Source organism: Coffea arabica, chromosome 2e (genome assembly GCF_036785885.1).
Source record: "Coffea arabica cultivar ET-39 chromosome 2e, Coffea Arabica ET-39 HiFi, whole genome shotgun sequence".
NCBI lineage: Eukaryota > Viridiplantae > Streptophyta > Magnoliopsida > Gentianales > Rubiaceae > Coffea > Coffea arabica.
The window spans coordinates 2277675-2297920 of record NC_092313.1 but is presented as its reverse complement, the minus strand read 5'-3'; the positions used below and the strand labels follow the sequence as shown (position 1 = coordinate 2297920).

The following is a 20246-nucleotide window of genomic DNA, read 5'->3' as shown; positions in this document are numbered from 1 at the left end:
ATGATGCTAGATAAGGCAAATGGTATTTGCATTCTAAAATAATCCTGAGACATTTCACCTTCTTTGTTACTGAGAAATTTGATGAAAGATTTAAATTTAACCTAAATCTCCCTAATTTTTTGAATTATTTAAGAGACATTTGAATTTATAATTCATCAATTAGCACAATATATTTTAAATATTATAATAATTTTTAATTTATAAATTTAAAATATCTCATAAATAATCTCTTATAAATAAATAGAAGGACTTGATAGAATTTCAAACTTTTATTCAAATCCCTCAAACACACAGCAGCCTAAGTAAAAGGTCATGGAGTAGAATGTAGTGTTCAAAAACAATTTTTAACTTTTAAGTGCGAATATCATTTGCCCTGTATGAAAGGCAAAATCGAGTCCAACACCAGAATAAATAGCAAAATGACATATTATCGATCGACTAGTCTATACCAAAAGAAAATTTTTTTAAAAATAGAAAACGAAGAATACCCTACACGTCGTCGCATCAGTGCGTTTTGACTTATGAGCCGCTGCCACCGCCTCCGCCACCTCTTGAAGGTCTGCTTTTCCTACTCCTAATAAGACTGCTCGTTGACGCCACGGAACAGGGGAAGAAAAAGGTGGAGAGTAACAGAACTGCAGGAGGAGGAGGGAGGAGAAGGAGATGGGAACGTCGGTGCAGGTGAAGCCACTTTGCGGAGTCTACAATGAAAACCCCCTCGCCTACTTGGTCTCCGTCGACGGCTTTAACTTCCTCGTCGACTGCGGTTGGAACGACCACTTTGATACCTCTCTTCTGGAGCCCCTCTCCAGGTCCCACCACCCCACCCCCTTTCTATCTCCGTAATGTGTACCATTTTAAGTTTCTACTAAAGCGCGCACTTACATGGTAACTATCTGACACTTCATTTTCTTAGCGGTTGTTCTTGCAATGCTCCTGTATTAGCACCGTTGATTTTTGGTTTCAATTGGCTACGGAGTCATCTTGTAGTGGTTGGGCACCAGCGTAAACTATTACCTTAATTTTGTACTCATCTTAAGGCCATTTGAAGACTATGCAAGTAACACAATCAATTACGCCTGCTGCTAGGGCCTAACTTGCCTTTGTCGATTTTATGAGGTTGTACTTGTGCTTAATAGGTATAATGTCCAGATTAGGGAGAAATATGTCAAGAAGGTTAAATGTGCTTTAGATGCAGGTGCCTAGGCAAGTCGAACAATATGGCCTAGAATCCTAAACCCTAAACCCTAGTCATTCACCGGGGAAATAAGTAAAATCTATTTGGCATGCATATTCTGTAATGTGGGTTGCCTGAACCTCCATGATATATAGGTGGTCTTATGTTTGACTCAGGGGAACCCAATGGCTAGGTCCTTTTAGTTGCTACAAGATTTCACCTACTGTGCTGTTCAAAATTCCGATCAGTTATGTTGTTTTTTTATTTTACGCCTTTCAACATCTGGCCAATGCTAATGATTGCAATGTTATTCTCATCTTCTTGAGTTGCATACTAAAAAGGCTCTATTTAGCATTCAGGGTGGCTCCAACAGTGGATGCTGTCTTGCTTTCACACTCAGATACTCTTCATCTTGGTGCTTTGCCTTATGCCATGAAGAAACTTGGACTCTCTGCTCCTGTTTTTGCAACGGAACCTGTGTACAGATTAGGCCTATTGACCATGTACGATCAGTATCTCTCACGCAAGGTGAAATTTGGCTCTAGCATCTCAGATTTCCATTAGGAGTCTCTGACTTCCTCAGGCAGTTAGTTGTAGTTGAAATAATTTAACTTAACAAAGTATGCAATATGCATAATTGCCATTACCGGGTTCAAGTGAAGGAGACTTTCTTTAATTTTTTTTTCTTAAGAAGTTGATGTTTTTGCCTTACATTATTCTGGTATCAGGATCCCAGTTCTTCTGGATCCTGATCCACTTGATGACTACTAATCAAAACCTGATAATTTCCTCTCAATGCTACCCCTCGCCCACTCTTTTCTTCTTGCGCAAAAGGTCTGTCAGAGCCCTTTTATTTTAGGTTATCTAATTTTTAAACCTGCTATAGTTTGTTATAGATCCACTTAGAGCATCTAGACCCCTTCTCTTGTTTTTTTTCCTCTCTGTATAGTGTAAAAGAGGATCATCCATAGGACAGAGTAAAACTGTTTCCATAAAGCCTCTGGTTCTGATATTATCTTGAAATAGGGAACTTTAGCTCGATGAACTATCAAATATTCTCATGTGCCATGTAAGATCCTTGAGCTTTTGCCTTTTGAGTATGCATGTTGCTAGTTTTCTGATAAGCTTTCCTCTGTTAATAGTCATAAACTGTTGCTACTACTTTTTTGGCCTTCACAGTACCCTTTCAAATATAAAAAGGAAACTCGAGGGAAGTCTCATCTCATACTTTTCTGAACTATGACCAGTGTCATTGTGGTTTTACATTCAAGGATTCTGTTATTTTCATCAATTATCTACTAACTGTGGCCTTTACAATCATTGCTTATCTAATCAAAGTTATGCCTTTTGCAGCAAGTATCCGAGTTTGACTTGTTTACATTGGATGATATCGATTCTGCTTTCCAGAACATTACTAGATTAACCTATTCTCAAAACTATCATATTTCTGGTAGGTTATTTTCTCTCATTTTAATCTGATCTTCATGAACTGAGGTGCTGGCATCATGTTTGTTCGTTATCGTCTGGATTCTATATTTACTTTCACTCTTCTGGTCTGGCCAATCATACTTTTTTTTTTGAAGTCTTGAAAGTAGAAAAGAGAGATCCTATAAGATAAGTTTTGGTATTTGTTATGTCTAAAGATGGATTTGAAGAGCAGCTAACTCATGGTGGTTTTGCATGTTGCATTTCTCTTTAATGTTTAGTTGGTTTGAGTTGATGCATCTGGCTTGGTACAAGTGAAACCCTGCTGCTCATCTAAATTGACAATAAGATGATAAAATGTTGTCAACATCTTCAGATGTGTTTATGAATACTGACTAGACTTTATGGGAATTTTTTGGTGTTAGACATGACTTAGAAAATAGTATATCATCAATAATTCTATTTTCTGTTCTGCTTCTGATTTTCTAAAATCTGATAACCTACATAGGGAAGGGAGAAGGAATAGTTATTGCTCCCCATGTAGCTGGTCATCTATTAGGTGGTACAGTTTGGAAGATTACAAAGGATGGGGAAGATGTTATCTATGCTGTTGACTTCAATCATCGTAAAGAGAGGTTATGTACTGTGAATTACTACATATTTGAAGTGTTTTGTAAAACAGTTACGATCCTCTATGTGGGTTTGGAAACGCTTATGTAATGTTTTTTAATTTTTTTATCAGGCATTTGAATGGAACTGTCTTGGAGTCATTTGTTCGTCCAGCAGTCTTAATTACAGATGCCTATAATGCCTTGAACAACCAGCCATCAAGACGTCAAAGAGACCAAGAATTTCTGGGTAACAATCTCTCTCTTTATATATATATATATATATATAAATTATTAGTCTAATTACTACTGATTTTCCACCTTTTCATTACAAAACGTTCAAGCAGCACCCACATGCATATTTAGTCAGTACGATGAAAAATTTATTGCCTATTATGTTGCTCTTTTATCTCTCTATTTTCTTTAGATGCCATTATGAAGACCCTAAGAGCAGATGGAAATGTATTATTACCGGTGGATACTGCTGGTCGAGTATTGGAGCTGATACTAATATTGGAACAGGCTAGTTGGTGTAGAGTTTGAAGTTTGTTCATCCTTAATCTATTTGTAATGATTCTGAATCTTGATATTTTGGCACCAAATGCAGTTCTGGGAACAGCATAAATTGGCCTATCCGATATTCTTCCTCACGTATGTGTCATCTAGCACAATTGATTATGTAAAAAGTTTTCTTGAATGGATGAGTGATTCAATAGCGAAGTCTTTTGAGCACACACGTGACAATGCTTTTCTTTTGAGGTATGATATCTTACTCTCCATTTTTTTTGATCTCTTTATAAGGCACATCATAACTGTTGTAGCTAAAGTTTTCTGTGAAAAATACTGCTGACCAAATTTTCATGTAGTTTTTCCTTCTATACCTATGGAACTGCAGAACTTCGGATTATATTTTGCCACAAATACCTTTCTGCTGTTGTCTCTTTTCGCTGTTCTATAGTGCAATAGTGCTTTACAATATGCTTTTTTGCTGTTCTTTAGTGCACTAGTGCTCGACAATATTCTTTTTTGTTGATAAATTGCCAATGTTTTCTTTTTTAAAATGGTTTAGACTTTCTCATGTGCTTGTACATGTCTGTTCTATCTGTGACCTGCAGGCATGTCAAACTTTTAATCAACAAGAGTGATCTTGAAAGTGTTCCAGATGGCCCAAAGGTCTGCATCCCTGTTTGCTTATCAAAAAACCACCTTGACTTCTTGATCAAGTATTTTAAATAATACGTTGTTTGAGAGTTTCTCTGATTTAGGTTGTTCTAGCATCCATGGGCAGTCTAGAAGCTGGTTTTTCACACGATATTTTTGTTGAATGGGTTTCTGATACCAAGAATCTTATACTTTTTTCCGAAAGAGGCCAGGTATGTTCTGAGCCTTTTGCCTCACACTGTTTCTATTTTTGCATAGTTGATGTTAGTGATGGCATCGTCTTGCAATAATTGCTCTGATGACAAAAGTGTCATGCTTTTGCCTGGTGAATTTACTCCCTATCCCTGCTTTTAACTCTTTCTTGTCAACTGCTTGATCCGATAAGGGACTTTTTTACAAATACTTCTTGCTCTATTGGATAGAAAATGGTTCTTTTTGCCCCCTAGATATCCAAATAGTTCTTGTTCTATTAGATAGAAAATTACTGGATTGTAAGGTCTCTGGTTGTCATTGTTTGAAAAGCCCAAACATTGTTTTGGTTGCGAAGTCCCAGGTATATTCGCTGGAATTGCTTTTCACTACTGGTTCTTTTGCACTCAGCTTTGTCTAGACATTTCAATGGACTTGAATTGGTTCATTAGCTTTTGATGCATTTGAATTTCACCCTGCATTTAAGGAAATGAATGTAAGAAAGATGTTGTATTATAATGCAGAAATTTAGTTTGGATTCTGGTTATAAATAGAGGTATCTTTCTATAATAATAAGCAAACTCAACATTTGTTTACTGTTATTGGATCTCGTGTTGACCTGCAATCCATTACTCTATTGGCCTAGTGGCAGTGTTTCTTTAGTTCAATTGGAGTTAGTGCCTTCAAGAAAATAGATAAATTCCAGCTTATGGTGGTAAACCTGTGTGCATCTGCTTCTTAGGGATTATGTTACTGCGAACTAATTGACCTGGCCTATCTGTAGCATTTTAGAACATAAAATCGGTTTTGACTTCTCTTTTCTCTGTTCTCCCTTTTGAGTTCATTTTTGGAAGAGGTTTAGGAGTACTGGATGTGAGTAACCATTTGGTGCACAAATTTGAATTATCTCCAGGGCACGAGTTAGTTCAGGATATCATCTTTTGGCTTTATGTCTAATAATGTATTGTGTGTAGTTTGGCACTCTAGCTCGTATGCTTCAAGCAGATCCACCGCCTAAAGCTGTTAAAGTTACTATGTCAAAGAGAGTACCCTTGGTTGGGGAAGAATTAGCTGCTTATGAAGAAGAGCAAAATCGAATAAAAAAGGAGGAAGCTCTTAAAGCTTCTCTTATTAAAGAGGAGGAATCAAAAGCATCTCTTAGGACTGAGCTTCCTGTGAACGACCAGATGGTTCTTGATGCTAACAATACCCATAGTTCCTCAAATGGTATGCTTTAGTCTCTTGGAAAACAAGATTCAGCTACATATAAGTTGCATTTTCTGCTTAATGTGATAAATTTTAAGATGATATCAAATGGTAAAGTACTAAAAATCTCCCGGTTTTCTATAAACAGGGGAAGCAAGGTGTAAACCGTAAGATTGGGTATAATAGTTAAACGTCTATTTAGTATTAGTTTGTCAATTTGTTGTGTTCTTTTCTTTAATTCTATTTTTATCTTTATTTGGTCTTCATTTATTCTTTGGTTTAGAAACATTATACTGCTAAGTTATACATTTGCCATACATGATTCCATTGTCTTTCAAACCAAGAAAAAATTGAATCAAGACTCATGCAGTCATACTTTCCCATCTAAGGTCATTAAAGACCTTACTGGAAGGATGTCTTGATTTTTCCATTAAGATCGTTAAAGACCTTATTGAAAGGACAGCTGGGTTATAGAAATTTATTGGTTTGGCCACCTAGTGTTCAAATCAAAGATAGGAAGACATAGGATTAATTTTCCCTCTTTATCTTAAATCTTGTTTTGTGTAACATGCAGCAATTGGCCAACGTAGTGAGGCTTTCAGGGATGTACTAATTGATGGATTCCTACCTCCTTCAACTAGTGTTGCCCCAATGTTCCCATTCTATGACTGCTCGAGTGAATGGGATGATTTTGGTGAAGTCATCAATCCAGATGATTATGTAACTAAAGATGTCAACATGGATCAGATGCTAATGCCTGTGAGTATCCTTCAGAACCATTTGATTCTTTTATTGTTCTGTCATGATTTATGCAATGCTTCTTAATGTGCTATGTTTCCTTTGCAAGAACCATTTTAGTTTTAGATCACGTATGTTAAAAATTACATAATGAATATGGACTTCAAAATTATTGACATACACATTGGGTAAAAAAATCTATCTTACCCTTTGATGACCACTTTGTCAGATAAAGATGCATAGACCTATCCTTCTAAAACCTTCTGTGGGTTCATGTCATGTCAACTGGGTTCCTCTATTTTGTTGTTGCTGTGATGTAACTTTCAATGTGTACAGAGCATGACAATTGGGTGATGCTTAGTGTTGGTGTTGGTTTCTACATCCGCTTGGATGCATTCTTAAGCATCTAATGAAATCTTCCTCTTAGGTTGATGGAGACCTGGCTGGAAAACTTGATGAAGGATCTGTTAGTTTGATACTTGATACAACACCTTCAAAAGTCGTTTCTACTGAGCTGACGGTAAGTTTCAGTTGACTCTTAGATTTCTGTAGGCAATTCTTACGATGTGCAGAAGCTTCGGATTAGTATAGATAGGAATTTCTAAATCTAAAAAAAATAAAAAAGCAAAAACACTCTTTCTGTTCTTCTCAAATAATTTCTTTTTATCGAATGCTTTTGATGCAGATTTTTGCTAGTTTTAACTTTCAAAATTTTCCCTGCAAGTTTCTCTCTTAGCTAAGAAAATTCCTTTGTATCTGCTGCTACTCTGTGCTTTGGATGTAAGGGAAACAATATGCCATGGATTGCTTAAAGCAATAGTAAGGATTTAGAGTGATGGATTGAATTGCCAAAGATTATTTGCCACATAGTGAAATTGGAAAATTTGGACTTCACCTTTTCCTCATGCTAAGTATGTTTCTTTCCAAAAGGAACTCGATCCCTCAGAATTATCTTTGCTTTGAGTATTTTCGATAGAGGTGGGAATTCAGAGAAAGGCAATCCTGTTTCTTATGGACAGGTTGATAGATGATTAAATGAAGTATGAAATGCTGCTAGGAAGGAACTAAAGTGTATTTGTTTACTTCCTTCTAGAGTTTCTGCAAAGTGGATAGAGAGCCTTTCTTACTGACTTGCTTACCTGATGCATGTATCACATGGTAGCCTATCAGTCCAACTGGTTGTTTAGTTTGGACCTGGTTTGCTTTTACCTGTTTCTTGAACTGTATTACATTCACATTATATGGAATTAGGATTCTTAATATGCCTAGCTGTTTTTCAAAATTTCGAAGTATTCTCGCTTAATTATTTTCTTTACCTCAATTTGGATTTTGTCATTTGATACTCTAATTTTCTAGGTCCAAGTAAAGTGTTCTTTGATTTATATGGACTTCGAGGGCCGGTCTGATGGCCGATCAATCAAATCAATTCTAGCCCATGTAGCCCCTCTTAAGTTGGTACTGAGTGCTTTCCTTGTCTTATTTTATTTGAAGAGTTGAAGTTTCTTCGCTTAAACAAAGTCTCATGTGTTGTCAGCAAAAGCGATTTAGAAGCCCCCTTTTTTTTTCAAATTTTCTTTTGAATTTATATTGTTTCCTTCTTTTGGAGGTCCTGGTCCATGGATCAGCAGAAGCCACCGAGCATTTGAAGCAACATTGTTTGCAACATGTTTGTCCTCATGTGTATGCTCCCCAGATTGAGGAGACAATAGATGTCACATCCGATTTGTGTGCCTATAAGGTAAAAATACTTGCAATATATGTGTGTATGTGCCTTGATATTTAAGGACCTTGGACTAACTTTTTTCTCCTAATTTGGTCTTTAGGTTCAACTTTCGGAGAAACTAATGAGTAATGTCCTGTTTAAAAAGGTAAGGACTTTGCTGTCTTGTCCATGTTGTATCTCAAATGTGTATTATCGGTGCATGCATTTGTAATTTTACTGTCGGACATATGTTGGATCATGTTTTGCCAAGCTGAGATTGTGTGTCAATTGGGCTGGGATATACCGCCCCCCCCCCTCTCTGTCTGAGTCTCTCCTGTGTTGTTAATTGCAGCTGGGAGAATATGAAATAGCGTGGATTGATGCTGAAGTGGGGAAGACAGAAAATGGCATGTTATCTTTACTTCCTCTTTCATCTCCTGCTCCACCACATAAAACAGTGCTGGTAGGTGATATTAAAATGGCAGATTTCAAGCAGTTTCTTGCAAGCAAGGGTGTCCAGGTACACTATAGCTTTGCATCAAGTGGACAAATTTTGTCTCTTGTTGTAGAGAAAGTAAGAATCAACATTGTTACCAAGCGCTGAGTGCTTGCCTGCTTTCAGAGATAATCTTGTGAAACCATGTTATTGCAATAGAGGCCTTAGGGAACTTTGCTCATCGTTGCACCTCTTGCGAGGCCAACCTGCCAGTCCCATTACCCCTTTTTCTCCCCAGAAATTGCTGATCAAACTTGTGATACAATTCTTTTTATTCCAAATAATTTGTTATCAGGTGGAATTTGCTGGTGGAGCATTGCGATGTGGGGAGTATGTAACACTGCGCAAAGTGGGAGATGCAAGCCAAAAGGTGGGGTATTTTGTGGTTCTATAGTTGGTAATAAATGTAGGCATGACTGTTATGGTTGAGTTATTTTTCATCCTGTAACATCTATAGGGTGGTAGTGCTGCTATTCAGCAAATCATTCTTGAAGGCCCCTTGACCGAGGAATACTACAAAATCCGGGAGTATCTGTATTCACAATTTTATGCTCCATAGTTGGACGATAAATCGTGTCTAGGCATTGATCATACAACATGCTTGGTACGCATCTCTGGTTGTGAATCTTTTCTGTCCTCCTTAGAACTAGTATGATAGTTTACTTTGTTTTGTAGTTTACGTCATGCTGTGATTTTCCTCCTGTCCATATCCTTTCCCAGGAAAACCAATACTGCTTGGTGAACCTTTGCTGCTTTTATGGCAAGGCAGCTTAAGGAGATGGTTGGCAAGTTGCTGATCAATTTTGTACCCTAAAATATGTATTAGTTCCAGTTTATTACCTGCCATTTGATTTTCGATTTGTCGTAGGAGCACGAGACGATTAAACTCATTGTTGGCAACAATTGTAATTTGTAATAGTTTGGCCTGGATAAGGTATAGCGAAATAGATGGCTTCCAATTCTTTCTTGTTTTCCATATTTGACGTCCTTAGTGTGAAGGGAATTATTCCAGAACTGGAGAGATCTTTCTGTTTTGCGAAGCTAAGGACTTGCATATTCATAGATGTTGTTTAACATCTGCACAGTGATGATCATAATTTCAAATCAAGTGAATTCGTATTCCGTTGGATTCATGTAGGTCGTCGACTGGCCTTTCCCTTCTTTTTTTTTTTTGTTTTTTTCAAAATTTTTTCGCTAGAGGAAGACGGGATCTATCTAGAGAATTGAAATCAGAAAGTTAAAAGAGAGCAATATCTTAAAGGGCGGGGTTTTTTTTTTTTTTTTGTCGGAACGATGAAATTTTTATAATCTAATCTAGTCTAATCTAAGAAAAAAAAGAGGGGATTTGATGTGAGTAGAGATTGTATGGAAGATGATCAATTAAGGTCGTCACATATGATGGACACCATCAAGACTTGTTTTGTGTGATGACCACCTGGCCAAATGCCTAGAGAGGGCAAAAAGGTTGCAACAATATACTACTACCTTTAGAATATTGGTAAACTTTGCTCTAGGCATATTGTGGTATACGATCCACCTTTGCCCTGCAAGTAAAGAAAGAAGTATCTATTATAAGGGGGGAAAGGGTTGCACAACTTGTCTCACTTAATATTTTTAGATGTGTTTTGATAATAGAAAAACACATAAAATACTCTATTTGGATCCTCAATTTTTGGAGTGTTTTTTAAATACAATAAAAATTTTTAAAAAGTACTCTAAAAGATAATCTAAAAATTAGTTTAAATTTTTTTAAAATTTTAAAAAAATATCTCAAAATATATTCTAGAAACTCTTCTACTCTTAAATATTCCAAAATATTTTCTAAAAATATTTCAAAATATACTCTAAAAACTCTGCTACAACAAAGTTTTTCAAAAACACTCTCAAAAACAACTAATCCAAACGGAGAATCTTCAGACGTGTCTGATAATGATAATTAAAAATAAAATGTCTTAATTAATTAAATTTTCAGACTTTAATCTTATCAAAACGAACCCTCAATTTCCTGTCACGCCCAAAGGGCAGTCCAATCTGTAGCGCTAGCGAGTTAGACCTCCTTGTGAACTTTTGTACCGTTCGGGAAAGTGGGAAGTACGTATCATCCCCTTTCAACTTACTATTTGAGAAAGTGGGGACGGTACCTGGTAGTATTTCGCGCAGTAAAAATACTACTAGGTATATCCGGTAACTCGGTTGTGTCCCAGTTACCGTTACACTAGCACTTATTCTAGCGTGAGGAAACAGTGTAGTTAACTTTAGTTGCAAGATGGCAGGTTAGTTTTTAGTCGTCGACCTTTAGTTTATCTTTCTTGAAGGTAGAAACAGATTAGATAAATAAAATAAAAATGGAGAAGATGATTCATTGTGACAGACGCAGTAGGCATCCACAAATCCATCCTGTATGTATGTGTATAGACAGAGCTGACTCTAATTTTAGAGAGAATTTTTAGGGTCGGGAAAGCGGTAGAGCAAAACGAAAAGAGCAGAAAACGGAGCCTATTATTTTCTGACAACCACCCTAAAATTTCTCACCTCTTCTGCTTCAAACAACAATCAATCGATCCTTTCTATTTCCTTTCATTTTCAAGTTCCCTTAACGGGTCTGCTACTTTGAGTTACCCATGGTTACAATAATAATGTCTTCTCTGCCCACTACAACGACGACGAAATGGTCTCCGACCTCCTTTCAGCTCCGATTAGCGTTCACCACCCGAAAGTCTCCGCCGTCCGTGCCCTTTTTAAGGACCCGAATACTGAAGCTTGATCGCCGAGTTCGGATGTTTTCAGTTTTTGCCGACGCTTCAGCAGCTAGGAACCATAATAATAAGAAAGCCGAACGTGGTCGTTCTGGAGATTCTTGGGCAGTTAATCCGAATTCAACCGCCGACGGCTTCGCTGGCTGGACCGATGGTGAACAATCACAAGACCCTCATCCCAAGCACTCCCTTAAAGGTGATTACTTTCAGCATCAGATTGTATCTATATATAATTACATTTAAATTTGTCTGGCTGCTAGCGTGTGGTTGTACTGTGGGTGTTACAAGGTTGAAGCATTTGTATTGGTGATTTCCTAATTCTGATGTTTTTGGGTTTGCAAGCAGTTGTAGACTAATAAAATAACACTTTTGAAGTAGTTCGTTTTCAGGAATTGTGGGAGCAGGGGTGGCTGGGGTTGTTATTGTGGCCGGTCTTACCTTCGCCGCATTGTCCATGGGCAAGCGAAACACTTCTGGTAGGTTTACTTTTTCAGCTGTCACTTTCTTGTTGATCTGTCTTATGGTCAATCGAAACTGGGAAGTAAATAGCGGACGGGCTTGGTGTTGCCTTTCCAGGAATTTGTTTGCTCTGACCTTCACTGCCAAAAGAAATCTGTCAAGGTTTAGGATGCACAAGAATAAATCAATTGTGGTTTCAGGAAGTTTCCTTGGATTAGTGTAAGCAGTGCCAAAATGAAAAATCCTAAATGTTTATAGGCATTGCCGTGTCTTTCCTTTTGGTTGGAGCTAACGGTGATACTTGTACACCTCTGTTCTTTGTTGAAGATGTAATTATGTAGATAAAGCAACTGAAAATAGTAATCCTGCACCCGCTGCTTATTCGATTGTATGGGTTTTTTTTTCTGGTTTAGATGTTTGTTCTTGTATATTAGTTGGACATTTGAATAGACAATGCATATTTTGATGTATGTAGGAGTTAAACCACAGATGGAGCCCCTAACAACAACCCAGCAAGAAGTGTCATTGGCATCTGATAATCACAATGATGACAATGAAGAAGATACAAATGACAGCAAGAATGAGACTGTAGATGCTAGCAGTCAAGAAAGCATGACAAGTGTAGACAAGAATGTCTTTTCAAGTAGTGGAAAAACTGAAGTTACTGAAAACAAAGATGGTTATGATACTAATGTGGGTGAGCCATCAAGTAATGGTGCTTTTGCTAATAAGATGCCCGTTCAACCAGATTTACAAAATGAATCATCCATTAATGTTACATCAGTTGCTTCTGAAGACTTGCCTAATCCACCAGAGACCAAGATCTCTGGTGGATCTTTTGCCACCTTAGGTTCTGAAAGTGACAGTGTTAATCCTGTGACTGAGAAACCAAAGCCACCCAGTGAACTTCAACCTGAAGGAGAAAAGTCAATTACCAACTCTTCCGAGAAAGAAATTGAAAATTCAAACTCTTCGTCTGAATTATCTCAAGATGGATACACCACCTTAGGTGCCTCTCTGGATTCACAACTTGATGGAGTTTCAGAGACCAAGATTATGCATGATATGGGTGGGGAAACTAGAAGTTCACCTGCATACCAAGATGTTGGCCTGGAAAAAACAAAGGAGATTTCAGCTGGTGGAGAGAAGTCATCTCTGGCATTGCATGATGTGACTGTAACTGAATCATCCGCAGCATTGATTTCGGATGTGTCCTATCCTTCCTCCAATGAACGACTTGGCAATATCTATCAAAATAATACTGAAACCAAATCATCTATCGAGTTGAATGGTCTTGGAATCACCTTTACTTCTGCTGGCATACCTGCTCCAATAGTTGTCTCAACATCTCTGAAGGAAGCTCCTGGGAAAGTTTTGGTTCCTGCTGCTGTTGATCAAGTTCAAGGTCAGGCATTAGCTGCATTGCAAGCTTTAAAGGTACTTTGGTTACATTCTTCTGTTAAATGTACTTCTGTGGCAAGATAATTAATTGTCTAATTTCATAACTTGAGGTAAATTTTTTCTCTCTCGCTCTTTAAAATTTGTTTGATAAACTCCAGTATACCTATATTTTCTCAAGTTTTCTGAAATTTATAACTAATAAACAAGTAAAAACTTGAATGGGCAAAGTAAGCTGTTTCTTGACGGGCATATCTTAAGTTGACAAGGGATGCCGTTTAACTTTTTCATGTATTTGGTTGAGCAATCAACAGATTAAAACTTCAAATGCAAGAGAGTTTTAAAGAAAAATATCATCAGGTGTGTTGTTCTTACGGTCTACAAATAGAAGAGCACCTATATTTTGCTTCAATTATAAGCTCATTTCCATGTTATATGCCTGAGGCTATTCTAGCCACCTTAAGTGGGAAAATTAAAGTGCAATATTGGCAGTTATGAAGGCCACCAGATGTTTAAAATTTGTTGAGTGATCTTTATAAGAGTTTGTGTTATATGACTTTACAAATGTATTACAAGGTTTTTTACTTTAATGGAAAGTTTTTGATTTGAAATTGATTAGGTTATTGAGGCTGATGTTCAACCAGGAGATCTTTGTACTCGTCGAGAATATGCTCGATGGTTGCTTTCAGCCAGCAGTGCCTTGTCCAGGTACAAAATCTCCTACTTGCCCAAAAAACAAACATAGACTCATTCTACCATCGATAAAAGAATTGTTGAGATACATTAGCATACTACATTTATCCGGTGCATGATCAAACAAAATGCATGTTTACATGGACTGAGGAACTTCCTTTGCCACTTCAAGTGGAAAATATGCCAAGTTTAGCATTTCCTTCAATATGCATACACTTCAAATGACTTGGATGATTCTAGAGTTAACTTCAATTTCCTGTAGGAGTACAGTTTCAAAGGTCTACCCTGCAATGTATATAGAAAATGTCACAGAACTTGCATTTGATGACATTACAGCTGAAGACCCAGATTTTCAATCTATTCAAGGTAGGAGCATATGCTGATTTTTGAGTTTTAACAGCTTATCATTGAATCCTGAATGTGTGAGGCATTTCAGGTTTGGCAGAAGCTGGTCTAATTTCCAGTAAGCTTTCAAGACGTGACATGCAGTCTTCTCTAGATGATGATCCTCAACCTATCTTTTTCTCTCCTGAAAGGTATATCACTAAGGACTTCCATGCTTCTGGTTAAACAGGCACTTTATCACATATCAATATCTAGTGTCTGTTCACAGAAAGGAATTACACGAGTGGTTTTAATGCATCTTTAATTCATTATTAGTATATGATTTCAACATTGCCGTTCCATGTACTTTTTGGTTACTCATGCAGTTTGAACTGGTATTCCTCTCCATGGTGAGCTCTATATGTTGCGCTTACACTTTTTTGCTGAGTTTTGTTCAATAAATATCTTCCTGATGCTATTAATGTTCACAGTGTGTTTTTGTTTTGGAAACTGTTTTCTCTAAATGTAACGACTAGCAGTGCCTTTGACAATAATGGTCTGCATAAATGGGGTGTATAGCCCAATATCACCATAGTTGCGGGCATTATTAACCATTTGGATTGAAGAAGAACAAGCAATATCTTGCTCATGCTGTTAACGTTGACAGATAACTTTTGTTTTGCAGTTTCCAAGATTTTAGTTGAGTGCTTAGATCCACTTCCTCTCTGTATTTATCAAACTTTTTCTCTATTATAGCCCTTTGACGCGTCAGGATCTTGTAAGTTGGAGGATGGCCCTAGAGAAGAAACAGCTTCCGGTGGTTGACAAAAAGGTACCATAAGTTCAACAATATTATATTTCCCGTTTGCGCAATCAAATTTAACTAAAGATAAAATTATTTACGTCCCTTGTGGACAGACTGTACAGCAACTTTCAGGTTTCATAGATATTGACAAGATCAATCCAGATGCTTGGCCTGCAGTTGTGGCTGACTTGGCAGCTGGAGAACACGGGATCATGGCCCTTTCTTTTGGTGTGATAAAATTGTTCTTGATCCTGTTATTGTAGTGATCTCACTTGTTTAGGAAGGTAAAACTGGCTTAGTTCTTTGACAGGATATACAAGACTGTTCCAGCCAGATAAACCTGTGACAAAAGCTCAAGCTGCTATTGCTCTTGCAACTGGGGAGGCTTCTGATATTGTTAGTGAGGAACTTGCACGTATTGAAGCTGAGTCTATGGCAGAAAAAGTTGTTGCTGCACAGAATGCTCTAGTAGCTCAAGTAGAGCAAGATATCAATGCTACTTATGAGAAGCAGCTTCAACAGGAAAGGGAAAGGAGTGGTGCTGTAGAGAAATTGGCAGTGGCAGCAAAGCAAGAACTGGAGAAGTTAAGAGCTGAGCGAGAAGAAGAAACTCTTGGATTGATGAAGGAACGAGCTGCGGTTGACTCAGAAATGGAAATTCTTTCCAGGTTGAGACGGGAAGTGGAGGAGCAGTTGCAGTCACTCCTGAGTAACAAGGTGGAAATTACATATGAAAAGGAAAGGCTCAGCAAGCTTCGTACAGATGCAGAAACTGAGAACCAAGAGATTGCACGACTGCAGTATGAGCTGGAGGTTGAGCGGAAAGCATTGTCCATGGCCAGGTAATAATGTGAACTAGTTATTAATTTGGGATAATTTCAGAAACCTCCCTTGAGTTTTCATGAAATATCACCTCGCTCCCCTAAACTTTTTAAAATCTCACTTAGCACGCTTGAAGTGATAGTAGGGCCAATACTAATATCAAAGGTGCTGAATTGTCAATAATACCCTCATATTTAAATTTTCTGAACTTTTTTTCTTTCTCTAAATTTCCTACTTTTCTTTAACAATAGCTATACATGCATGCATGCATGCATACATACATACATACATATATATATATATATATGTATGTATAATTGAATTGCAAATGTCAATGAAATATAGGATTTAATCAATGAAATATTCAATGCATTTGGAGAAGAATAGCTGTAGGTTTTTTTATTTTTTCCCTTGTTGGTGTTTCACAACTTTATTTATTTATTTATTCCTATTTATGTGGAGCGCAAGAGAAATAAAGTAATTGAAACTCCAAATAGTTTTTCAAATTCTGACTTTTTCTATAATAAAATTTTCATATTTCACACCCATAAAAAAAGACTGTCTATTTTGAGTAAATTTTTTGTATGATATTGAAGTTGAATTTCATCTATTACTAAGTTTTTTTTGCTCAAATGTATGATTTTACATGCTAATTACCTTCAACGTTATGAAGGGCTCTATTTGTAGAAATGGTTTAAAAAATAGTATTTACTTTTACTATATCTTCCTACTGTAGAAGTGACTATTGGTTATAATATAAAATCTTTCCAATTTTCATCTCCTCACTTTTAAGATGGTTCTAATTTAGTACTTTTTTTCCTTGGTTTGTAAAATGTTCATTTTTGTTATAGTGTAAGGGTATTAAAGGCACTAAAATAATCTCTCTCCTCAAACATGAATTTTTTAATATTACTTTTGGTTAGAAGGGCTTCCAATGTTACCAAAATGTCAATTCAAGGGGTGCTAAGTGAGATTTTGAAAACCTCAAGGGAGCTCGGTGATATTTCATAAAACTTCAGGGGAGGTTTATGAATTTATCCCTATTAATTTTCCTTCGAAAAGATAGACCCGGCATTTGCAATGGTTTATGGAATGAAAGGGTCAATATGCAGATGGGTAGAGAGAGTCTTGCTTCTGCATACCAAGTGATTGATATTGCTGAGGATTGAGGGAAAGTTAGGACAAGTTTTGCGTAATTGATAGATAGTTACTATGTGCCTATGATGTGTCAGTCAATTACCTTCAAACTGAACTTCTAGGACTCATAAATTTGAATATTAAATAAATTCACGTTCTTGAGTGACGCAACCATCTTCTTTTTCAGCCTATGTCTATCTACAAGGGCAACCAATATTGATTATTGGATATTAACTTATTATCAGCAATCGATTTGATTTTGGAACAAGTCAAGGCATTACCAGAATCAATGTCTACATCAAAGTACTCGACTTTCTTGCAAACTGGTTTATACAAATTCAGTTTCAATCTCATTTTTTTCCTCTGCTCCTATACTCCTGTAGTTTCTTAAACTTTTAAACTCCTAGTACTGATGTAGCAGGAAAACATGACAAAGAAACTTGACACTTGCTGATTTATCTAAACTTTTTTTTTCAACATGATCTTGATGTTTCCCTCACCATTGCTCTAGCCAAGTTTGCCTTTTTAAGTGATTTTAAGGTGCAATGTAACATCTGAAAGTTCATAGTCATCTAATATAATGTTTGCATGCCAATTACTAGAGATCATGCTTGCAAATTTTGGTCTACATTTTTTTCATCTGTTATTTCTGTAAATATTTAACCAGAGCATGGGCTGAAGATGAGGCCAGAAGAGCAAGAGAGCAGGCAAAATCCTTGGAAGAGGCTAGGGAACGTTGGGAGAGGCAAGGCATCAAAGTGGTGGTTGATGATGACCTCCGTGAAGAAGCAGATGTAGGAGTTACTTGGGTGGCTGCTGGAAAGGAATCCTCCCTCGAAGGAACTATTGATAGGGCAGAGAACTTGGTGGATAGACTGAAGGCTATGGCAGATGTTGTAAGAGGGAAATCTAGGTATACAATTGAAAAAATTATCCAGGTGGTGATCTCCATGATAGACAGTTTGAAGGAGGTAATCGTTAAAGGTGGCAGGCAGGCAGGAGAGCTAAAAGATATTGCAGTTTCGAAGTTTGGCAGCTCATTACAAGAGGCCCAACAGGGTTCAGTGCAATTTACCTCGGCTGTAAAGGAAGGAATCAAGCGGGTTGCGGGAGAGTGCAAGGATGGGGTTGAGAAAATCACTCAGAAGTTCAAGACATGAATGCTGCCTTCCCTTAGGATGCCTGCTTCTATGTTGTTTAACAATAGCAGTACAGGTGATGTGATGCGGTACTGCTGCTGTGCTTCGAGTGCCGAGCGCATTGGCCATCTGACCAAAATTGAGGAAAAGAAAATGCTACAGGGTAGGTGATGGAATCTTCGGGGGTTTGTTATCGAGGATTTACGTGCCCCTTGTGAGCCTTAGGTAACCAAATAAGCACGAAAGGCGGGTTGAGGGGCGACAGTGCCTTCTTTTTTAAAAAAGAAAGGCATAACAGAGTACCTCTATTTACTGTAGAATTGTACGCTCCATTGTTCCCCTATAACAGATAAGACGGAAAATAAGAGATCATTTTTGATGGATCGAGCATTAGTGTCCTGTACAATCTATGTGACTTCTCTTTATTTGGGCATGTTACGAAGCTTCCAGGTTCCCATGGTATCTCATCATAACGTAGAATCAAAAAAAAAAAAAATATATATATATATATATTTATATTGGGGTTAGTCTGAAATCAACCTGGAATGGTAGAATTTAGAACATTGACTCTTCGCTTGACAACAAAGCTCTACACACGTAGAAGAAAATTTAAAATTTTTCTATTTTACTTATCGTAGCATTTTTATGCGTTTACTCTTCTTAAAATCCGACGTGAAAACGTTCTTCTATGACAACTTATCGTGAAACATCGATCCGTAACGTACACAAGCCACAATATTTATTTACCACGAAATAAACTCTTTTTAACAATATTATAAGCAATATGGCTGTGGAAACATGCTCTTCTTTTCAACTAAACTAATATAAATACCCGTGCTACGCACAATAAATTGTAATTTTTGAATCTATGGAGCAATTTAAAAAGAGTAAAATATTATAATCAATGGCACATGAAAGTATGTTTAAAAAAATGAAACTTTGTAACAATAGTTCAAAATATGATAAAAACATCTCCATTATTTATACACTATCACTTTGATGAAGGTTGGATCCTGAAAAAAATAGAAATCTATATCATAAATTGAACGATATAAGAGTCCAATTAAATATAATTGAATATTTAATTTGATAAGTAAATGAAATACTTACAAACATTTTGTCTTTGATTTGATAATCTTCTACGAAGGTGTGAACATTCTTCACACCAATCAACTCTAAGTACGAACGCCAGTATTGGGAATTTAATTAATTCTGTTGATTTTTGTGGAGTTCGTACTATAAATGAGAATTCACGATTTTTGCATGAATTAATATGTTGGTCGAACAATACACCTCCATTTTCCTGACAATTATAAGTATACATAATTCAAAATTATCTTTTGTTTTAGACAGTTTGTAAATAATATTATATAAAAATATATACATATAAATAATGTATACCTCTGTTTTTAAATCTCAAAGATAAGAAGCATCACAACGAAACATAAATCATGCATGCCTATCTTGAAGAGCAAGGTATAGGTTACCACTGAAATCTCTAATTTCTATATTAACATTGTATCTGTTAAGAAGAAATTGTAATGTATGATGCAAAAAAACTATATGAAAATTAAAAACATATAAAAATAATTACCTAACAATAGTATCGATTACATCATTACAATGAATACACACCATTTTTAGTCATTACAATGGATACACACCATTTTTCCAAAATGAGATTGACATGATTATCCACAAATTTTGCATAACTCATGAAACATATTATCTATGTCGATGCTTTGAATGTAAAAGACCATGCGCCATTCAAATGAAGCATAATTTCTTCTAGAAAATGATTGGAATAGGTAACTCCACTCCTTGGGAAATCAACTGCTATACTCCAAAGGAGGGGGTTAACGACCAGAGACAATCCACAAGAACTTCACAATTGGCGCGTTGCAAATCCCACCACGTCCTCGCCACGCACAGAGAGAGAGAGAGAGACAATGCTTCTCTTATAACGAAAACAAATAGTTTTCCCCATCACAAACCGTCCCAATTTACTCCC

General features: G+C 36.7%; 2 protein-coding genes across 7 annotated transcripts; both read left to right on the top strand.

The window, feature by feature from the left end:
- The first annotated feature begins 506 nt into the window (after nt 1-506).
- LOC113730055 (cleavage and polyadenylation specificity factor subunit 2) lies at nt 507-9678 on the top strand. Of its 5 annotated transcripts, none has more exons than XM_027254492.2 (19): nt 507-888; nt 1537-1705; nt 2531-2627; nt 3111-3237; nt 3345-3460; nt 3638-3732; nt 3818-3969; nt 4326-4383; nt 4476-4583; nt 5535-5787; nt 6341-6525; nt 6932-7024; nt 7861-7959; nt 8111-8242; nt 8328-8372; nt 8559-8726; nt 8998-9072; nt 9160-9306; nt 9378-9678. In XM_027254492.2, exons 1-18 carry the CDS (start codon nt 707-709, stop codon nt 9259-9261), a joined length of 2256 nt encoding a protein of 751 aa, XP_027110293.1. In that variant the 5' UTR covers nt 507-706; the 3' UTR covers nt 9262-9306; nt 9378-9678. The 5 variants fall into 5 exon arrangements, with proteins under 5 accessions (XP_027110293.1, XP_027110294.1, XP_027110295.1 ...); XM_027254493.2 differs by having other exon boundaries at nt 532-812; nt 9423-9678; XM_027254494.2 differs by having other exon boundaries at nt 532-812.
- A 1394-nt stretch (nt 9679-11072) lies between these two features.
- On the top strand, nt 11073-18622 carry LOC113730053 (uncharacterized). 2 transcript variants are annotated; one of them, XM_027254490.2, is made up of 10 exons: nt 11073-11654; nt 11848-11934; nt 12393-13354; nt 13935-14023; nt 14271-14374; nt 14445-14544; nt 15089-15164; nt 15251-15365; nt 15448-15979; nt 17764-18622. In XM_027254490.2, exons 1-10 carry the CDS (start codon nt 11324-11326, stop codon nt 18254-18256), a joined length of 2889 nt encoding a protein of 962 aa, XP_027110291.1. In that variant the 5' UTR covers nt 11073-11323; the 3' UTR covers nt 18257-18622. The 2 variants fall into 2 exon arrangements, with proteins under 2 accessions (XP_027110291.1, XP_071934188.1); XM_072078087.1 differs by having other exon boundaries at nt 11180-11654; nt 11837-11934.
- Nucleotides 18623-20246: the final 1624 nt, after the last annotated feature.